The following is a 20,459-nucleotide window of genomic DNA, read 5'->3' as shown; positions in this document are numbered from 1 at the left end:
AGGCAGATTCAGTAATGAGGCAATATTCTATTCCTTTCAAAGTGGCTGATATTCTCCACAGTGTTATTAAGTTGTGAGCAAGCTCCTCAGATCACCACAGACAGTGTTTCAGATAGCAAGAGTGCCAGGTTTCCTCATGCTTAACATGGGTCTCAAGTGACCTACTTGCCGTAAATCTTTCACACGCTCCCTTTGAACTCTGATAAAAGAGAACTACACAAAAGTCGACAGGTACAGCCTATCAAATTAAATCCCAAGCCAGTCCTTGATGTTAAAAAGCCCCAAACAAGAGAGGACTTACCACGTTAAATTTACATGTGAGGATCATGAGTTCTTAGTGTCTAGAGAAAACCCAGTCTTCTGTATTCAGCAGGACCACAGTTTCACCGGAAGAGAACACAAGTAAAATAATTTTCTTGTAGGTTAATATTTAACCAATACATAATGCTTAAAGTAGAAAAAAGGAAGGCACTTTTTCTCTTGAGTCTTTGGAAGCACACTGGAATTTATTAAAATATGAGCTTTTAAAGCCTTTTGCCATTTATGTTAAATACCACAAGGAATAAATAGCATGTGTGCTTTTAAATAACAAGTTTGTGCTTTTCAGCACTTGTCATAAGTCATTCTTTCTCTTTCCCTTCAAAGAGCAATATATTCAGAGGACAATGTTTAATATGTTAGTAGTGACATTTACGTCAGAGTTAAGCCCCAAGAGCGAATGAAGCTCAGTGACCTTATTTCACAGTGATCTTCCTGATCTTTCATTAGTTATATGAGAATCATAGAAAAAAATGAACAATACTGCATTGACTAAATCATGCACCCAACAGCAGTTGGTAGTGTGGTTGACATTCACCTGCCAACTCAGAAGCTCAGTACCTCGAGTGGCCTGAGGCAGGATGGTGAAGGGCACATGTTCTAGAGTTGCAAGTGGACTTGCTTTTTAGTTGTGAGACTTCAGACAAGTTGCTTAGTCTTGTCTAATCTTCATTTCTCCTTGCCTGGTAGGAGAGAAGCCTGACTTAGAGACATTTAAATTAAAAGTACATTTATGTGGCAAGAGAATTTCCAGTTAGAGCCAGTGAAACTGTGTTTCACTGAAGTATAACTGAAAATAAAAACTGAATCTGTTTACAGTGCACAGTAAGATATTTTAATATGTGTGTACATTGTGAAAAGTTTACTATAATCAAGCTAAATTACCTGCCACTTTGCATTGTTATCTGTGTTCATTTTGTGAACATTTAAGATCCACTTTCAAGTACATATCATTTTACTCAGCTTTTTCATTGCCATGACCAAAACACCTCATAAGAACAACATGGAGAAGGAAAAGTTTATTTTGGCTCATGGTTTCAGAGGTCTTAGTCCATTGATGGTCAGCTCCATAGTCCTGGACCTATGAAGGCAGTACCCCATGGCGGAAGGGCATGGCAGAAGAAAGCAGCTCAGAATGCATCACTACGAAGCAGAGAGAGCTCCACTTACCAGGCGCAAAACATAAATTCCAAAGGCACACCCTCCCAATGACCTACTTTTTCCAGCCATACCTTACCTGCCTATAATTACTGCCTAGCTAATCCATTCAAGTGAATTAATCCATTGATGAGGTCACAAGTCTCATAATTCAATCATTTCATCTCTGAATGTTCTTGCATTATCTCACACGTGAGATTTTGGGGGGATATCTCATATGTAAATTATGACAACAACAGGGTATGATTAACTATAGCAATCATGCTACACATTAGAACTCAGTCATCATGCATAGTTGAAGTTTTGTACAATTAGACTGACATTTCATCATTTCCTCCACCTCCAGCTTCTGGAAACCACCACTCAAGTGTTTGTGAATCCAACTGTTTTAGACTCCATATGTTAATGAGATCACACAGCATTTGTATTTCCTTGCCTTGCTTTTTTCACTTAGCCTAATAACCTGATATCATTTCATCATTTTGTAGCTGATTATTTTGACTTATTTGTCAGTTCACAGAGCTCCATTTCTTTAGAGTAGCTACTGGTGATTTATTTTATTCCTTTGGTGATGTTATGTTCCCTGGTTAATCACGATTCTGTGATTTTTGTTTTGGTGTCTGCACATTTGCAGGAGTTACGTCTTTCGTTTTTTTTTTTTTTTTTTTCTTCCCAGTATTGAGGATCAAACCCAGAGGCAATTTACCCCTGAGCTATATTCCCATCCCCTTTTTAATTTTTTTTTTTTTTAAATTTTCAGCAGGGTTTTGCCAAATTTCTGAGGCTGGCCTCAAACTTTCAATCTTTTTGCCCCAGCCTCCTGAGTTGCTGGGATCATAGGCACACACCACCACATCCAAATCTTTTAGTCTTTGTAGATTAACTTCAGCAGAGAAAGTCCTTTACTAGTCAGCCCATCCAGAGGTTTTGAGTGGAAGGGTCTGTAGTTAGGCTTGCTGCTGGAGTTCTCAGGTAGACTGATATTGTGCCTAGGCCTGTGGGTGGGTGGGTCTATAGACTGGAACCATAAAGTGGAGAGACCTGGAGTCTTTATCTGCAGGCAATGACCTAAAGTCTGGCTCCACAGGGGCCATGCTGGTGCTGAGTGGGTCTTTAGCACTGGGGAGTAGGACTGGAGCCTGGGTTATGGAACAGCCTGGTACTGGTACTCACTAGATTGTGCCTAGTGCTGGTGTCCGAGGCAAAGTTGGGTGTTTACCTCATTCTACTTCCTCCACACAGTGAGGATCTCTCCCCATGATGTGCTGGTAAGTTTGGGAGAGGGGAGGTATAAATAATGTGAAATTGTCCTTCCTACCTTCTTCAATGCATCTTTTCTTATTTTTTGTGCTCCAGCTAGGGGCTATAATGTCTCTCCTGGATCCATTTGCTCTTATGAAGGTATTTTTGTGCATGGATAGTCATTAAGTTGATGTTTCTGCAAAGGGATGAGCACTGGAAAGTCCTATGCTGCTGTCTTGCTGATGTCATGCAAATAAATCCAAGCTTCAGGTTTTTCAATTAAAAAATAGAGCAGTATAACACCTAACATATACAGTTTTTATGCCAGATAAAAGAAGTAATGCTGAAAAGCACGTAGCACAGGGTCTAGCTTAGTAAAACTTAGTTATGATTATTTATAACTATTTATATAGAATTTTATAAAATTATTTTTATAGAATTATCTAAACTATTGTGATTATTTTTATCTTAAAGATATGACTGATGGGAAGAAGAGGTGGAAAGCAAGAACCTAGTTAAAGGACTAAACTGAACTAAACTAACCTCACTCTCATGACTTTACCCTTTGCTTTTAACCCTTTTCCCTGCGTCACTACCAAATGATAAAACAATGGAATCTTTACAGAAAAAAAAAATCAGAATAAATTACAATCTGGTGGCACAGCCCTAGGCTAGTATATCTTTAGTAGGGCCCTCCCAGGACTAGTCAGTGGGAAGGTAGAAGGAGGGAGAAGAGAGGAGATTGGAGATTCAGAAGATTCGGTCCACAATTTAACAACCTGAAGAAAGGAGGCAGAGACTGGAGATGATGGATGGATAGGGAAAGAACACAGCACATGAGAGGAAACCCTTGCTTGGCACCTATATACCACACTATCCAGAATGTTTAATTTGGAAGGTAAGAGGCCTAGGTGTTTGGCCAAAATCAAGATAATGAGTACTTCAGTAACTACTGTCCTCCTACCTATACAAATAGGCATCTCCAACAAAGTTATTGAGATGATAATGAAAGCTCACAGGATTTCAAATTTTGAGAACATTCTGTTGCCTGAATGAATGTTTTTAGAGACTATGGTAGAGAGGAAAACAGGTATTTAGAACTCTGTTAAAATCTTGACTCTATTATTTGATTTTCAGTAAACTGCATTAACTTCTCTTGGTATTATTTTCTTTTATAAAATAGAGATAATACTTGAAGTTTTTTTTTTAAGAGAAACAATAAGATCGTGTATGTACATTCCCGTAAATTTCACTAGGAAATAGGTGGCACACACACACACACAAATAAAAGGATGTTGAGTGAAGGAACTATTTATAATGGTTTGGGCAAGTGCAATGGACTAATGCCCCCACCCCCATTTATATGCTGAAGCCCTACCACAGTGTGACAGTATTGGAAAGTGGGACCTTCAGAAGGTGATTTGGTCATGAATTTGACATCCTCATGAATGAAATTAGTGACCTTATAATAAGGACTACAGAGAGCTGTCTTGCCCTCTTTCCACTGACTGAGATACAATGAGGAGTTGGCAGTCTGTAAGCTGCAAAAAGGCCCTCATCAGACATGGAGTCTCCTGGAACCTCATCCTGATCTCAGATTTGCAGGCTTCAGAGTGGTGGGAAATAAATTTCACTTGTTTATAAGCCATCCATACTCTGTTACTTGTTTTGGAAGACCAAATTGACTAAGATTTTTAGGAAATTCAACAGGGATGACATACCTTAGGAAGGCAATGAGGAGGAAAAGTGTTATTTATCTTTAGGTCTGGAAAGACAATAGGAAGGGGAGGGCACCTGAAAAATGTTGTAGCCATGAGATCCAACCAATCTGTAGTACTCTATTAGCAGGGTCAGGTGAATAACTCCCACCCATTTTACATCTGCTCCCTGATCTCCTTCCATTGCCCATTCTACCTCCAATGGGCAAACCTAATGAACTTCAGGGAGCCCAATGAGGCATTCTATTCAGGAGAGCCTTCTAGGGCAGAGAGAGAGAGAGAGAGAGAGAGAGAGAGAGAGAGAGAGAGAGAGAGAGAGAGAGAAGGAGGAAAAGTGAACCTGGAGGAGATCACAGAGGACGATTGAAGCAGCTTTCAGGTAACTAGTGTCAGGTAACCAGTATGTGTCAGGTAACTAGTAGATAGTAGTCATAATTATTATAACAAGAAAATAATACACACACCAGACTTTGAATTCTAGCTTCATCTTTTGGGGGATGGACAGGAGATAATTCAAGAGTGTTATGGTTTAGATGTGGTGTCCCCCCAAAAGCTCTCATGTGAGACAATGCAAGAAAATTTGGAGGAGAAATGATTAGGCTACAGCTTGAACCTAATCAGTAAATTAATTCCTAATGGGATTAACTGAGTGTTAACTGGAGGCAGGTGGGTGTGGGTAGAGGAAGTGGTTCACTGGGGGTGTGGGTATGAGGTATATATTTTGAATCTGGAGAGTGGAGACCTTTCTTTCTGCATTCTGATCATGATGTGAGCTGCTTCCGTCTGCCACACTCTTCTCTGGTGATGTTCCGCCTTACCTTGAGCTCCAAGGATTGGAGCCAGCCTCCTATAGACTAAGATCTCTGAAACTGGGAGACCTTAAATAAACTTTTCCTTCTCTACAATTGTGCTTGTCGGAACATTTAGTCACAGCAGCGAAAAAGCTGAATAAAATAAAGAGCTTTTCAGAATTGTTCAAAGCTTTATAAATACAAACTTTTTGAACACTTCAGAAATATATTTCAGTCTGCTGCTTGTCCAGAGGATTTTCCCAATAACGTTGCCTTATATGCTCAGTTTTACAGGATGCAATTACAAGTTTAATACCATTGCTGCAAAATTTTGTGAAGAGATCCTAACTGAGGTAGATCTGAGGGAAATGCAAATCTAACTGTTAACTAGTTCTTCAGCTTGGATTTCCTTTTTCTTTAGAGCATTTTACTGTTTTAGGGAATCCTCCTTAGATCAATTAGTGAAATGACTAGCATTTTAATTAAATTCTTTAAAAAATTTTTACATTGTATGGAAAACTTACCTTTTCCCAACTCAAGAAAAAAATGACTTATAATTTTTTCTTGGTGACAAAATTTCACATATAAACAATTTAAAAGCAAGAAATAGTAATAGTTAGGAAGATTAGTATTGTATTAAACCTATTTCTTCTGGATCAGTAGTCTTTAATTAGAAGGTTCCCTTTGATTTTTAGCTATAAAGTTTCATATTCACTGTTTTGCTCAGTCACTAAAAATTTAGAATCTGAAATTGCTATGACCCCTAGCACAAAAGATGATTGGCATTAAAAACAAAGAATCTGAAAACAACTACAGAGCAGGAAACTGTATGAGTTTAAATAATAACTTCATGTTACAGATGACTTTCTTAGATACTTATCCAAATGAAAATTAGTAATTGGCTGAGATTGTTGATTTTTGTTTTGCAGATTTAGTGTTTATTATTCACTTAGCTTAAAAAATCACATAATATTTATAATGAAAAAAACAAGTGCTTGTACTCTATTATCCTACAATTTCCTTACATAAGAGGCAACAACTTTGAACTTTTCAGTAGATTTATTTTGTATTTACCTCCATACTTTTAAATAATAGTCATTATTAACTTTCATGTTTATTTACCACCAATTTTTTACAATTTTGAAAAGTGAAAATTTAGCTTTTTTATATCAGCCTTCATGAAGAATATTTCTTTCCACCTCACCTATATTTTCAAAGAGAGTTGTAATACATTCGCCATTAAATTCATATTTTGTTTGATTATGATTTGTATGTATTATACTCTATGAGAGCAAATAATGTACTGTATTTTTGTTTGTTTGACAAGTATTTTGTGAACTGGAGTTGCCTCCCCGCCCCCCCCCCCCATCTACTTGGCTTTCTTCATATTTGTGGCAAAGTCTTCTCACACTCTTCAAAAACTAGGAAAAATAAAGGTCTTTTCAATTTTATACACTCTTAAGATTATGAATCAGTTTCTTTTGTCCCTGTAGGTATCCCTTCCTTGTGCCTTCTGTCTTCCTGCCCTGATTTGGACTAGTTGCTCTCTACATCTGCTGCACAAATGCCACTTCCTTTTGGCATATACTTAGGATTTTCTCTCTGCTGTGTTGAATTCCTGGTTTTCTGGGTCTCATGTCTTCTCTTTTCTAGGTTTATTTCTTAATTTTGGTGGAGCAGAGCATTCCTCCAGTGCATTCTAAGAAGAGTACATGGAGTGTACATATCAAGTTTTTATATGTTTTAAGATGTGTTTATTTTACTCTTACACTTGATAGTTTGGTTAAGTGCAGAATGCTAAGTTGGATGTGTTTTCCTTCAGAAGCTGAAATGCAATGCTCAATTATACTCCAGCTTTTGATGCTGCTGCTGAATAGTCAGATGTGATTCCAGCTGAATGTGACTCCCCTCCACATCATCTTTTATTTATTTATTTTTTCAACTGGGGAAATTTTTAGGACTTTCCTATTATTCTCAGAACTTCAAAAGTTTTGTGCTAGTACATCATGGCTTAGGTCTGTTTTCACTTGTTGTATTGGGTATTCAATGGATTCTTCAAATCTGGAAACCCATGCCTTTCAATTTTGAGAAATTCTGTTGTATCATCACTTTCATTTTTTTTCTTCTCTTATCTTTTTTAATTAAGACACTGGATCTGCTGGGTGACTAATTTAATTTTTTAATTTTTTTCTCTTTTCTTGTGTTTTTGTTCACTTTAGATTCCCTAAGTATCCCCTTTTCTATAGCATTCTATTCTTGATTTATAGCTGCAACATTTTTTCAACTATCCTAATAATTTTTTTTTTATATTGTGAAAATGATAAGTCCTGTGGCTTATATTCAAAATTATATAATTATATAAACTGAATATAGAGATAAATTTGAATTTGTTACACATTTACTCTTTCTCAAGAGTATGGCAGCCAGGCATTTTGTAGATGCAACATATTTTTTAAAAAATCTATTTGAGAGGGCTTGGCTCAGTGTAAATTCTATCTGCATCATTTCTCTTTTTCTTTAGTTTTAAGTTTTTTTCCATCTGCTAAATTAGTCACAATTAGTTAAATAAAACAAAGCTATTGGTAATAAAAGAAAGGTTATAAGTAACAATCATCCCAACAAAAGACATTCCAAGAGAGCAGTTTTGGTCAGCATGTTTCCTGGGCACATTAACAGAACAGCAAAGTTACTGAAGCAGATGTTAATTAGAATATGGTGAGTCTCTATTTCCATTGAAAATATAAGAGAGTAAAAGAGCCTTGAGATAGAAAATGAGTAATATTTTAGGGGCTGGGGTTGTGGCTCAGTGGTAGAGTGCTTACCTCATATGCGTGAGGCCCTGGGTTCCATCCTCAGTACCACATAAAAATAAATAAAGAAAGAAAGAAAGTGAAGATATTTAAAAACCCTCTATTTAAAAAAAGAAAATGAGTAATATTTTATACAAAGGAGAATCAAAATAAAGTAGATGCCTAGCATTTGGTCTGCTCAGCCTCTCTTCTCCATACTGTCATCTAGGTGGTTCCATCAGGACATATCATAACATATGACTTTGTCCACCCCTCAGTTAGACCAGGAATGGGAATATGATCCAACATGACTCTATCACAGTTCTTCCTTGGGAAATTTAAAAAATTTAACTGAGAAAAAGAGATCAGTACCTTTCTGGACATCTAAGCTATAAAATACAGACATTGAGAGCTTTTAGAAAACATTTCTTATCAGATGAGCCTGAGAAGAGGAGAATCTGCAGTGAAAACCTGCACAGATGCATAAGCATATGCACAGAGAACAGCAATCACTGGAGAATGAGACATAGTCTCAGAGGTATCAGGATCAGTTGTTTCTAAGCCCGGACTCATCTCTGCCTTGGGGAATCTCAGCATTCTCATTAAATTTCCTTCTTGACTTAAGCTAGTTTGACCTCTCCATTGGAATAATAATAATAAATCCTTAATATGTTCCATTTATTTGATACTTTCTATGAATCATGCAAATTCTTTATATACTTTTTCGCATTATCACAACAATGTGCAAGGTTGGTAATATTAAGGATGAGAAAACTTTATAGTAGAGATCCAATTACTGCATAATAGACAACTCTATCAAGAAGTTCTACAAATGTCTTAAATCAATACATTCATACAGAACCATTTCTTCATCTGTAAAATGGGACAGGGTATTCCCACTGCCTGAAATACTCTTCTTACACATGCTGTGCCAACTCCTTCTCATCTTGAGATGTCACTTAGATGAATGTCCTCTGAGATGACTGTCTTGCCACCCAAGATGATGTTCCCCTCATAGCACCCTGTTATTTTCCTAATCAACAATTACATAATTACAAAATTCAATTCAGTATTTTGTTTATTTATTTTCTTTTGCATACTTCTGCACTGCATTATGAGTTCTAAGACAGATGAACCTAATACTATTATTCATTAGAGCTCCTAAATCTAGTACAGTGCCTGGAATAGAGAATATGCTCCATTATTTGATTGAATAATTAAATGCTCCTACAATGCTTTCTTTTGTGTATCTCTGAGGCTATGCTCAATAATTTCAACATCAATTTTTGAGTAACTAATATGTGTAGGGAACTGTTCTAGGTCTTACTGAGACAAAGACAAATGCAATATAGCCTCTAGCCTGCAGCAACTCACAGTATGACATAAGGCCCAGACAGGAAAATAATTACAACACAAAGAAGTGTTATAACAGAAATATGAACAAGGTGCCATGGTTGCAAAGAAGGAACTAATTAAGATGATCTAGGAAGTTAAAGTCAGGAAAATAAAGAAGGGAACTGCCAGGGTTAAAATCAGGTTCTTTGTAATGTCTCTATTCTGAAACAGCTTTACCTTTTACTCTAATATTTCTTCCCCACTCTCCATGCCCATATACACGCTAATCTACCTGAAATTTTTTTAGTGTATCTGAGTAAGAACAGAGAGGAGCTACTATAACCATGATGGGCTAGAATTATCAGAAACACTAGGGTTCCTTTCTCCCCACCAACTAACTACATAATGGCTTAAGGGACAAAAAACAGTTTTAGGGAAGTTACCCTTAATTACTTGGGTTACTGAAATTGTATGTCTTGATTTCATATAGATTAAAGCAGTAACAATCTTACATTTTTAACTGTAACAGTAATAGTACTTGATAAAGTGTAACCAATCAGTGTGTTACATGATTATACAGTAGTCCTCCCTTACCTGTGATTTTGCTTTCTAGGGTTCAGTTATGTCCTGGTCAAATGTAGTCTGAAAAGAAAATTCAAAAGAATGAGGGATTTACAAGTTTTAAATTACATACCATGTTCTGAATATCTTGTTGAAATCGTGTGCTGTCCCATTCCTTCCTGTCTGGGAGAAGAATTGGCCCTTGTCTAGTGTATGCACACTGTATACACTACCTGCACATTACTCACTTAGTAGCCACCTTGGTCATAAGATCTACTATTGTAGTATCATAATACTTGTGTTTACTTTAAACAGCCCTCAGGTAGTAGCCTAATGCTTTGTCACAATGCCTAGGTCATTCACCTCACATCATCTCATCCTGTTGGCACTGTATCATCTCACATTATCACAAGAAGAAAGGTGAGACAGTACAAGAAGACATTGGGTAGTGAGAGAGGAAAAAGTATATTCACAAAATTTTTATTATGGTATGTTATAATTGTCCTATTTTATTATTAGTTACTGCTGGTAATCTCTTACTATATATATCTCATTTATAAATTAAACTTTTTCTTAGGTATGTATGTGTAAGAAAAGAACAGTATACATAGGATTCAGTATAATCTGAGTTTCAGGCATCCACTGAGGTTCTTAAACATAATCCCCTCAGATGAAGGGGACTATTGCACCCTTTTTTAATTTGTAAGACCTAGTGTAGAAGTCATAGTAAATATGTTCTCAAATAATGATGCCTGAAAAACATAGTTCTCCTGAGTCTTTTGATCATCCCTATTACTTTGTTTATATGCATATCACTGTAAAAAACACTGAGCCTGGCTGCCTGCCCCAATCCAGACCTCTTTAAAGAAGTCCAGGCTATGGTACAGTCAGGCCAGATCTGCTTTCTCCAGTGCTGAGATTAGGGAACAATAGCTTTTGATCCCCTTTTTAGAAAATGTATTTATTTATTTATTCTAATTAGGTATATATGACAGCAGAATACATTTTGATCCATTGTTCACAATTGCAGTACAGCTTTTCATTTCTCAGGTTGTACACAATGTAGCATCCATCCATATGTGCAGTCATACATGTATTTTGATCCCTTTTAACAGGCAAATGATAATGTCCCTCTTTGAGAGTCTTAAGTGTTCTCATTACAATGGATGGTCAATGGAAAATTACCTGTAGACAATCACTTCTGATACCCACCTTCTTTCTTGCAGATTTCTAATCAAGTGATTCACCCAAAAGGCCTGCTTCAGTTATGCTCCAGGATAGTTTTCTTCTTTCTCTGTCTCTGTATCTTTGATATTGTTTAGGAATGCTTCAAATAACATCTCCCTTTGCCAGTGCATGTGTGTGAGTGATTGATGTTGACTTCAGGTAAAAAAAAGGGGGGGGGGGTTTGGCAAAGCAGCATTATCAGCAATTATTTAGTGAAAGCCTACACTGCATGTAATAGGAGGAAAGAAGTAGATATAACTATGTAACTTTTAAATCTGGAATGTTAAATACTTAACACATTTACCACGTAATTATTATTAGTAGTCCTAGAAATCAGATGCCTGTCCCAGCCCCACTAAAACACACACACACATCTTCTAAAACACACAACTTCTACTGAATGAAAGAGACAAACAAAAGTGTTCTCTGGTTTCCTGACTTTAAAGAACTGCGTGATTTAAAAAAAAATCAATTTCAGAATTAAATATTTTCCTTTCAAATCAAAAGCATGCTTCATTTATTGATTCACCAAATATTTACTGGTACCCACTTGAAAGGCCAGTTTTGCATGTTGGTTGAGAGTCCCAGATCTGGGGGCAGACAGAATTCCATCTCTGCCATTTATTATTGTCTTTGGATGAATTACTTATGTCTGTGTGCCTTACGTGTTTCCCTCATCTGTAAAATGGATATAAACATTAGGATTTCTCAAAGGGTGGTCACAGAATTAAATAAGAATATGTGAAAGTAGAAGGAAGATAAGTGGAGTGGGAGAAAGGGATTGAAGGGGTGGGAGGGTGAAATGGAAAAAGGGAGTAACTGCAGAATAAAATTGTCCTAATTTTGCTATGTGCCTATATGAATATACTACAGTGAATTTCACCTTTATGTATATTACAAAGCACCAATTTAAAAAAACCTCAATAGAAGGAATACCAGTAGAACAGAGGAAGAGGAACAGGGCCAGGTGTGGGAGGAAAAGAGGAAGTACTTGGGACTGAAATGAAGCAAATTAAATTCCGTGTGTGTAATTCTGTCCAAACAAACCCCACTATTATGTATAACTACAATTAATTCATAAAAATTTTAAAAAAACTGAATATATTTGTATAATAAAAAGCAAAGTGTCTACTTTTGGTTAAAGTAACCTCTCCAGGATTGTATATGAATCCAGAAATAAAAAAGAAGGTATTTTCCAGTTTTGAATAGTTACTTTTCATTCTTAAGATTTTGTTTTGCTAAAATTTGGCTTGTGTTTACATAAAGAATGTATATATAAAGTTTAAGAATTTTAGACACCATATTAGAATAATTAACCTTAATTTTCTTTCAGCACCATGGTTAACTTCAAATATATTGAAGGATATTGAGACATCTTTAATGTGAAAAAGTGACTAAATTAAATTCTACCTGAGTGTATCCTATATCTCTAAATAGGAGCATTGTAAAACGGAGAGTCAAAGTGTAGTACAAAATGGATTGAGGACTAATATTTTTGTATTCTTCTAGGTGATTTTAACAGAATGTTAAGAACTTGCAAACGGCTTGGTGCCCCATATTTAAGTGGCCAATATATCCCCTGGAGCTACAGGCCTGGGTCTCTTCAAATTCTAAGAATCCAATCCCATCCTTTTTATATCCAAAATGTGTGTCCTTGAAGGATGTCCAGCTGTTCTCCAAGCGGAAGCCCCAGCCCGACTGGGCTCCAGTCATTGATTTTTGCCCCTCCCGCCCCTCCCGCCCCTCCCTGGCAGCACCCGCCCAGCGTAGAGGGGGCCACAGCACTCTGCGCCCAGCAAGGCCCAGCCCCGCCACTGCGCATGCTCCTCGCGCGCGGGTTGGGTGCTCCAGGACAGGAGGCGGGAGGCAGGCGCCGGGCGCGGGCCCCGCGGGGCTGGGCGTCTGGGCCTGACGCCGGTCACGCCGCGGCGGGAGAGCGGGCACCCGGGCGTCTCCGTCCTGGAGACCCGGGAGAGATGGAAGCGGCGACGCCGGCGGCGGCCGAAGCGGCTGGGCGCGAAGAGCTAGGTGGGTGTTGCGTGTGGGCAGAAGGCTGGCGGAGGTGGGCGAGGGGCAGCGCGTCAGCTGGTTGCGCCCCGCTTCCCATCCCGCTTCCCAGGCCGGTGCGCGGCTCCTCGCCTGCTGCCGTGGGCATCCGGGTTTGAGTGGTTTTTCACCAGACAGCGACATTCGTGGGCCAGCGTGGGACGGTCGTGTGTGTGTGTGTGTGTGTGTGTGTGTGTGTGTGTGTGAACGCTCTTGAGTTGCGGGCCTGACACGGGTTTGAATTTAAAATCCAGCAAAGCAAACCTCCCCAGCACGTTTGGGATGACTGGTTACTGACTGACCCCAGGGTCAACACCCTCCCAGGGACCGGTTGTCCGACCAGAAAGGTTGGTCAGGAGAATAGCCATGGTCTGCAAAGGGCGTGTGTGTGTGTGTGTGTGTGTGTGTGTGTGTGTATGTGTGTATGTGTTTGAAGGGCAGAGGAGGTGCTCTGTGTGTACACGTCAAAGGCAGGCTGGAGCCTGCGCTGTGACTCCCATGGTTTTTCCCAATGATGCTTTAAGGAAGTGATCATTGTTCTTCCTTTCAAACGCAGCAGCAGTCCTTATGGCGTCTTCATGTGGATTCTTATTTTACCGTGTGTTGCTCCAGGAGTTCAAACTGGAGTTGCTGACTAAAATGAACTGAAGAGACCTGTGGCTGTCAGCAGGCAAAGTTTGTTTACCCGCTTTCCTCTGGCCTGTTCTCTTTTGGGCGCTGGGAATGATTGTTGGCAAAAGAAAACAAAAGTAGGGATGGGGTGATAAAATGATTGTCCTTCCGGTTATATTTAATTTATTTTGGGATATTTCTAATTCCATGCTGAATTATTAAATGTGATCTTAAAGGAACATGTTGAATTAAAAGTACTTTAAGTAACCAATAGGCTGATGTTCCTGTAATGTGCAGAACACTTTGCGGTTGATTTCTTTCAAGTCACAATAATGGCAGAAACAATAAACTTAACATTTTATTCAGTCTTCTGTGTACAAGCAGTGTGCTAAATGCTTTACTTATGTTATTGTCTTCTTTACTCCTCATAATTTCCTGAAGCAAGCTTTATTATTATTCCCCTTTGGTAAGTATTGTAATTTTAAGCTCATTAATGGCAGAACCCAGATATAATCCAGGTTTAACTTCATTAATAACTTTAGTGAAGATGTAAAAAAAAAATGGGCATTCTTATGCATTGTTGGTAGGAGCCGAATAGTATTTTTTAAAAATATTTTTTAGATGTATAGACCTTTATTTTATTCATTTACTTATATATGAATCAAACCCAGTGCATCACACATGCTAGGCAAGTGCTCTACCACTGAGCCACAGCCTCAGCCCCCTGAATAGTATATTTATCCTTAAAATTTTATATATCTTTTCTCCCAGCAACTTTACTTGTATCAAGGCTGGGCACTGTGACACATGTGACACAAATTGCTTCAGCTGAGGCAGAAGGATTGCAAGTTCAAGGCTAACCTCAGCAACTTAACAATACCCTTTCCCAAAATAAAAAGTATTAGGGATGTAGCCCAGTGGTAAAGAACCTCTCGTTTCAATCCTCAGTACCAAAAAAAAAAAAAAAAAAAAAAGTGTATGTATACATACACACATTTATATTTATGATATATTAAGAGACTTTATTACAGTATTTGAAATAGAGAAAAGCTGGTAATTAAAATCCAGTGAAAGGAAATTAGTTGGGTAAATTGTGATTTAACCATATGGTCATCTACTGCCTAGACATCAAAAGTGATGAGGAAAAAAATGTTCACCATATACATGTTTATTAATTGAAAAAAGATTTCAAATTACTTCAGTTATTTTCAAAGTTATGTGTATTCATTGATTCAATATACTCATTGAATTTCTCCTGGGCACTTGGAATACATTGTGAATAAAACAGATCAATATTCTTGCACTCATGGAGTTTGTATTTAGTAAGGAGAAGCAGGCAATAAACAGCAAAGACAATAATCAGTTAATTACATAGGATTGTAGGTGAAAAGTGTTATGGGAAAAACGAGCTGGGTAAGGGATATCAGGAGTGAGGGTGAGGACTGGGCAGTTTACAGTGACACAACCTGATTCCAGTTTTAAAAGAATCGCGCAGGTTGCTGTGTGAAGAATTGACTATAAGGGGATGAAAGTAAAAATAGGAGATTATTTCAGTAATTCAGGAACCATATATGCATGTCCTTCAAAGCAGCAGTTGCAGTGGAGAGAAAGGGTTAGACTTTGGTTGCTTGAAAGTAGAAGCAGCATGGTTTCCTAATAGGTTAAATGAGGGTTGAGAGTAAAACAGAAAGACTAGGATAATTCCAGGAATCTGAGTATCTAGAAGAATGAAATTCCCATCAACTGACATGTTACAATGGCTTCATAACATGTCTCCAAATTCCTTGATGTTTCTGTTTAAAGAGGAGGTACTTAATATCCTTTCCTGTGAGTGTGAGCTGGACTTATTCATTGTAAGGAATAAGTAGAAGAAATGACGTACCACTTTAATCCTAGGCCATTTTTATGGCTGTATGCTTTTTTCTTTAAGGCTCACTTCCTTGGGTGCAGCCAGCTTCTGTGTTGTGAGGACACTAGAACAGTCCTAAGGGAAAGGTCCATGTTGCATGGAAGTGAGGCCTCCAAGCAACAGCCATAAATTTGTTATAAAGCAATAAATAACTAGTACTGGTGGATAAAGTCACAGGAAGAGCAGTTTGGTGAGGATGAGGAGTTTAGTTTAGAGCATAAGAGGTTTGAGGTGTCTGTTTAGACATCAAAATATAAACATCGAGTAGGCAATTATAGTCATATCTAGAATTACTGAGACATCTGCTCTGGATGTAGAAATTTGGAAGTTATCAGCATATATGTAGTACTTAAAGCCATAGGGACTGAATGAGAATCTATGGGGGAGAGAGCGGGTACGTGCACATGTGTATGAATGCACACTTGCATGTGCACATATATTTCAAAATGTTAACAATGATTTTTGGTGATGAAGTAATTTTTAATTTAAAAATATTTTCATGTTTTATGATTTTCTACAATGAATAAGTATTATTTACCTTAAAAAAGGAATTTAAAATTTTTTGTCTAAATCCAAAGCACTGGGAGAAATGTTTAGGTACAGTTTCCTTAATCATAAACTCTGAACTTTATTTCATAGGCCTTTAGGACTTCTGAAAGGTTTCTTGTTGTGCGTATTTTCTCTACTTCAGAAATGAATAGTTATTCTTCCCATTTTGTATCTACATTGTAGGATAGAGGTTCAGGTGGCAATATTATTTTATACTTAAACTATTTGTACTTTTAAAAAATTTGTCCATTGCCAAAATATGATTTTCTTTATTTTGTTATTATAATAAAAATCATGCAAGTTTATTACTTCATTCTTATTTTTTATATTTTCCAGATAAAGAAAAGGACACTCATGATCCCATTGTCCATTATATTCTTGTTAACTTATTCACTTTTGGTATAGTTTCTTTCCTTCATTTCTATTTAACTTTTAAAAATATTGCTGCCACACTGAGAATGCATGGATTTTTTTACCCACTCAGCATATGATAAACTTTTTCTTGTTATGTACTTCATAACCATAATTTAATGTCAGTGTGATACTTTACAAAAGGGATTGCTTTATTTGATTTAGCAATTTCCTGATTTTGTACATTTAGTTTGTTTTCAATTTCAAAATTTGTAGTATTTCAGTTAACATCTTTTTTACAGAAATCCTTATCTTCATCACTAGCTTGCCAGAAGTGTAGTTACCAGAAAAAGCAATTAATATTTTAAGGATTTAATACATATTGTTAAATTGATATGTTATTTATTTATTCTGTCTGTAACTGAGAATTCATGTTGATTTTTAGGTTAAGAAATTGAGGTTGAAAAAATTGTCTGGGTGACAAAAGAGAGTATAGAAACACTGCCTAACTTAAAATCTGTAAATATATACATATGACATAATATTGAATCAAGCTAGTGTTTCTTATTCATCTATAAATTCTCCACTTATATAAGTAGTTTGATATCTATTGCTTAAAAATATTTTATCTCATAAAGGCATTATTATATCTCATAAAAATATTTTATCTCATAAGGCATTATTAGTTTTTATTTATAGTAATTACAGAGCTGCCTGATTTAGTAGTTGGCCAAAAATTACAGTAGGACATTGGCAAATAATAGACTTTATGTGTAGTGTAAGTTGGATCATGTGATTTTTAACTACTTGGGGGAGAGTGTTCATATTTTATTTCATATGTTCTTAATTCTGTGAAAGCTTTTACCATATTGAATCTCTAAGTATTGTCTCCTCCACTAGTTTTTATTTCCTTCTGGCTGGCATAATATATTTTGTCCATGTTTGCATACTCAATCTTAGAGCACAGTTTGGAACTCTGAAATTCTCAGAATTAATTATTATTAAATTAGTTCTAGTTTCTTGTCAAATTTTTTTTTCTTTCCCCCTAGTTTTTTTAAATTTGTTCCCTTGTTTTTTCATGTTGTCTGTGTGTCTTCCTCTCTTGCAGTACAGATCCGGTGTATTATGGTTTCTACCCTATAATCTTGTAGTGTCCCCTGCAGGTTACTAATACCTTGCCTTTTAAGGGGGAGATCAGTGTTTACAGTGCCCAAATGCAAACAATATGTAGCCATAAATCAATCTAAAGTTGGCACCATATTCAAACCTGAAGTGTCCCACTTACTCTCATGACCATTGCCAATGGTAATATCTCTGCTAAAAAATTAAAGAGTAAATATAAGAACAATATTACTGCATTTTTATACTATAAATCTATTCAGAACAAAAATACAATTTAGTATTTTACTTTTAGTATTACCTGGAGCTTCTAAAAGTTATAAAATACTAATTGACTCTATCAATAGATCTCTTCCTTGGATATGTAGGCTTAAAAGGACTAATACCATTTAAAGGTGCAACTTCTGGGGTATGTGAGTATTTCTTAGATATTTGTAATTACATGCCTTTGAATTTATTCTTTAGATTTAAGATTGGTTTTGTACCATTCAAGCTAATAAAACCTGATCGTTTCAACTATTCTTAATTTATTTAGTTTAAGAAGTATGTGTTGCTTAGCATATCATGTTACTTCAATAAAGTAGACCAAAACTGGGAAAAAAGTCTTAGAGATTTTATTTTACTGCTTTTAAAAAATATAAGCACATGGCTAAAAATTAGTTAATGATGTGTCACATTGCACAGTTCCACTTTAATGGGAGAATCAAAATAATATGTGAATATGTACTTTTTGAATTTCTAACACTGTTAAGTATTTTTCTTTCAAATTGTTTCAACTTTTTAAAATTACCTCTTTTTATCTGTGACAAAGAACTCCTAGAATAATTAAATTTTATTAAGATTTTTAAATGTAAGGGATGAAGCTAATGGATTTAAAGGACAGAAATATATATATATATATATATATATATATATATATATATATATATATATATATATATATATGAACAGCTATTTTTTCACAGTAAGTTATGTTTATTGTTTCCTAAATAACATAGCATTGAGAAAAAAATGAATTTAAGAACTGGGAAAAAGTATAACCTTAGGGGATTATATTGTTGAACAAAGTTAAATAAACACTGTGTGTTTAAGAGTGATTAAAAGACCAATTAAGTTGTACATGAGAATCTGAGTGAACATTGTATTGCTATTTTAAAAAATGTTGATTCTGTGAATTACAGAACTAAAATTTAGAGATCATTTAACAATTCCAATAATTGTTAAATTCCAATATATTCTCTGATAATGACACTGAAAATAAACTTATTATTTAGAATTGTATATATATAATTGTATTAGTATATATATACAATTTTATATATATATATATATATATATATATATATATATATATATATATATATAAATTATGTGAAGAGCTGGTATGGTGGCACACATAAGTGAATTAGGCAGCTAAGGCAGGAGAATTGCAAGTTTGAGGTCAGCCTCAGCAATTTAGAAAGGCTCTAAGCAACTTAGTGAGATTCTGTCTCCAAAAAAAAAATAAAAAGGGCCTTGGATGTTGCTCAGTGGTTAAGCAATCTCTGGTACCAAATATAAATAAATAAATAAATAAAGTAATGAGAAAACTTAGCTTCTTTCTGACTTTCCATGGCTGCTGTTATTTCTTGGGCAGTGTACTTGCAATAACAGAGTATTCAGTTTTTGAAATATTGGCAGTGATAGTTATCTTTATTGACAAAAGAAAGAGAATTTATTACAGCACAGAACATACCGAACATAGTACATTATGGCCCTGGGAAGAACAAAAATTAACATAATTGACAGTTTGGATAAGCTGAATTAATAAAAATAAACAAGCTCAAGAGGCAGCAAGGGCAATGGAGTACATTTAGGAATGAAAATAGTAATATATTTCTATTTGAAACTGAAGCTGATGCAACTGAGGATGGTTATTATGGGTTAAATGTTTCCCTCCAGATCTCATATGTTGAAGTGTTGTCTCCACAACTTAAGGGTGTGACCTTATTTGGAAAAAGGGTTATAGAAGATGTAATCTGTGAATATGAGGCCATGCTGATAGGCTTGGTCCCTAATTCAATATGACTGGTGCCCTTACAAAAGGGTGAATTGGCAGACTATTATGAGAACATGAAGATGGCCATCTACAAGGCAAAAAGAGAGGCCTGGAACAGAGCCTTACTCCCACCACTTAGGAGGAACCAACCTTCTTAGTACCTTCATTTCAGACTTTAAACCTCTAGAACTTTGAGACAATAAACTTTTGTTAAGTCACCCATTTTGTTGTACTTTGTTAGGGCAGTCCTAGTAAACTAATATGATGGTTTTGTAAGGTAAAATCAGTTTACTTTGTATAATGAATAATAGAAAAGGATATAGGATTTATTTTATAATATATTTATATTAATATATTTCTAGAGTAACTGTGTTAGCTTTTCACCACTGTGACCAAAATACCTGATAAGAACAACTTAGAAGAGGAAAAATGTATTTTGGGGTCATGGTTTCAGAGGTCACATTCTGTGATCAGGTGACTTCATTGCTCTAGAACCCACCTGAGGCAGAATATCATTGCGAAGTGCAAGACAGAAGAAGCTGCTCAGTTCATGGCAGCCAGGAAGTGGGGCCAGGGGACTGGGAACTAGATAAACCCTTCTAGGGAATGCCCCTGGTGACTTACTTCAATTCTCAAGCTATGACCTACCTCCCAGTAGCCCATTCAGCTGTCAGTGGATTAATCCACTGATGAGGA

General features: G+C 36.3%; 1 protein-coding gene across 2 annotated transcripts in view; it reads left to right on the top strand.

Moving 5' to 3' along the window:
- The window catches only part of Slc36a4 (solute carrier family 36 member 4), an 80,087-nt gene that overhangs the window by 13,289 nt on the left and 46,339 nt on the right, over positions 1-20,459 (top strand). Inside the window, exon 1 of one of the 2 annotated variants that reach the window (XM_071616601.1) lies at positions 13,025-13,167. The exons of the other annotated variant lie outside the window; for it this stretch is intronic. Coding sequence (XP_071472702.1) covers positions 13,116-13,167 — 52 coding nt within the window. The 5' untranslated portion in view covers positions 13,025-13,115. Of the gene's footprint in view, positions 1-13,024; positions 13,168-20,459 lie in introns of those variants that run through there. 2 annotated transcript variants of the gene reach the window in all.

This window comes from Marmota flaviventris, chromosome 9 (assembly GCF_047511675.1).
Source record: "Marmota flaviventris isolate mMarFla1 chromosome 9, mMarFla1.hap1, whole genome shotgun sequence".
In the NCBI taxonomy this organism is placed as follows: domain Eukaryota; kingdom Metazoa; phylum Chordata; class Mammalia; order Rodentia; family Sciuridae; genus Marmota; species Marmota flaviventris.
The sequence above is the reverse complement of the archived record's forward strand: the minus strand, read 5'-3'. Positions and strand labels throughout refer to the sequence as shown.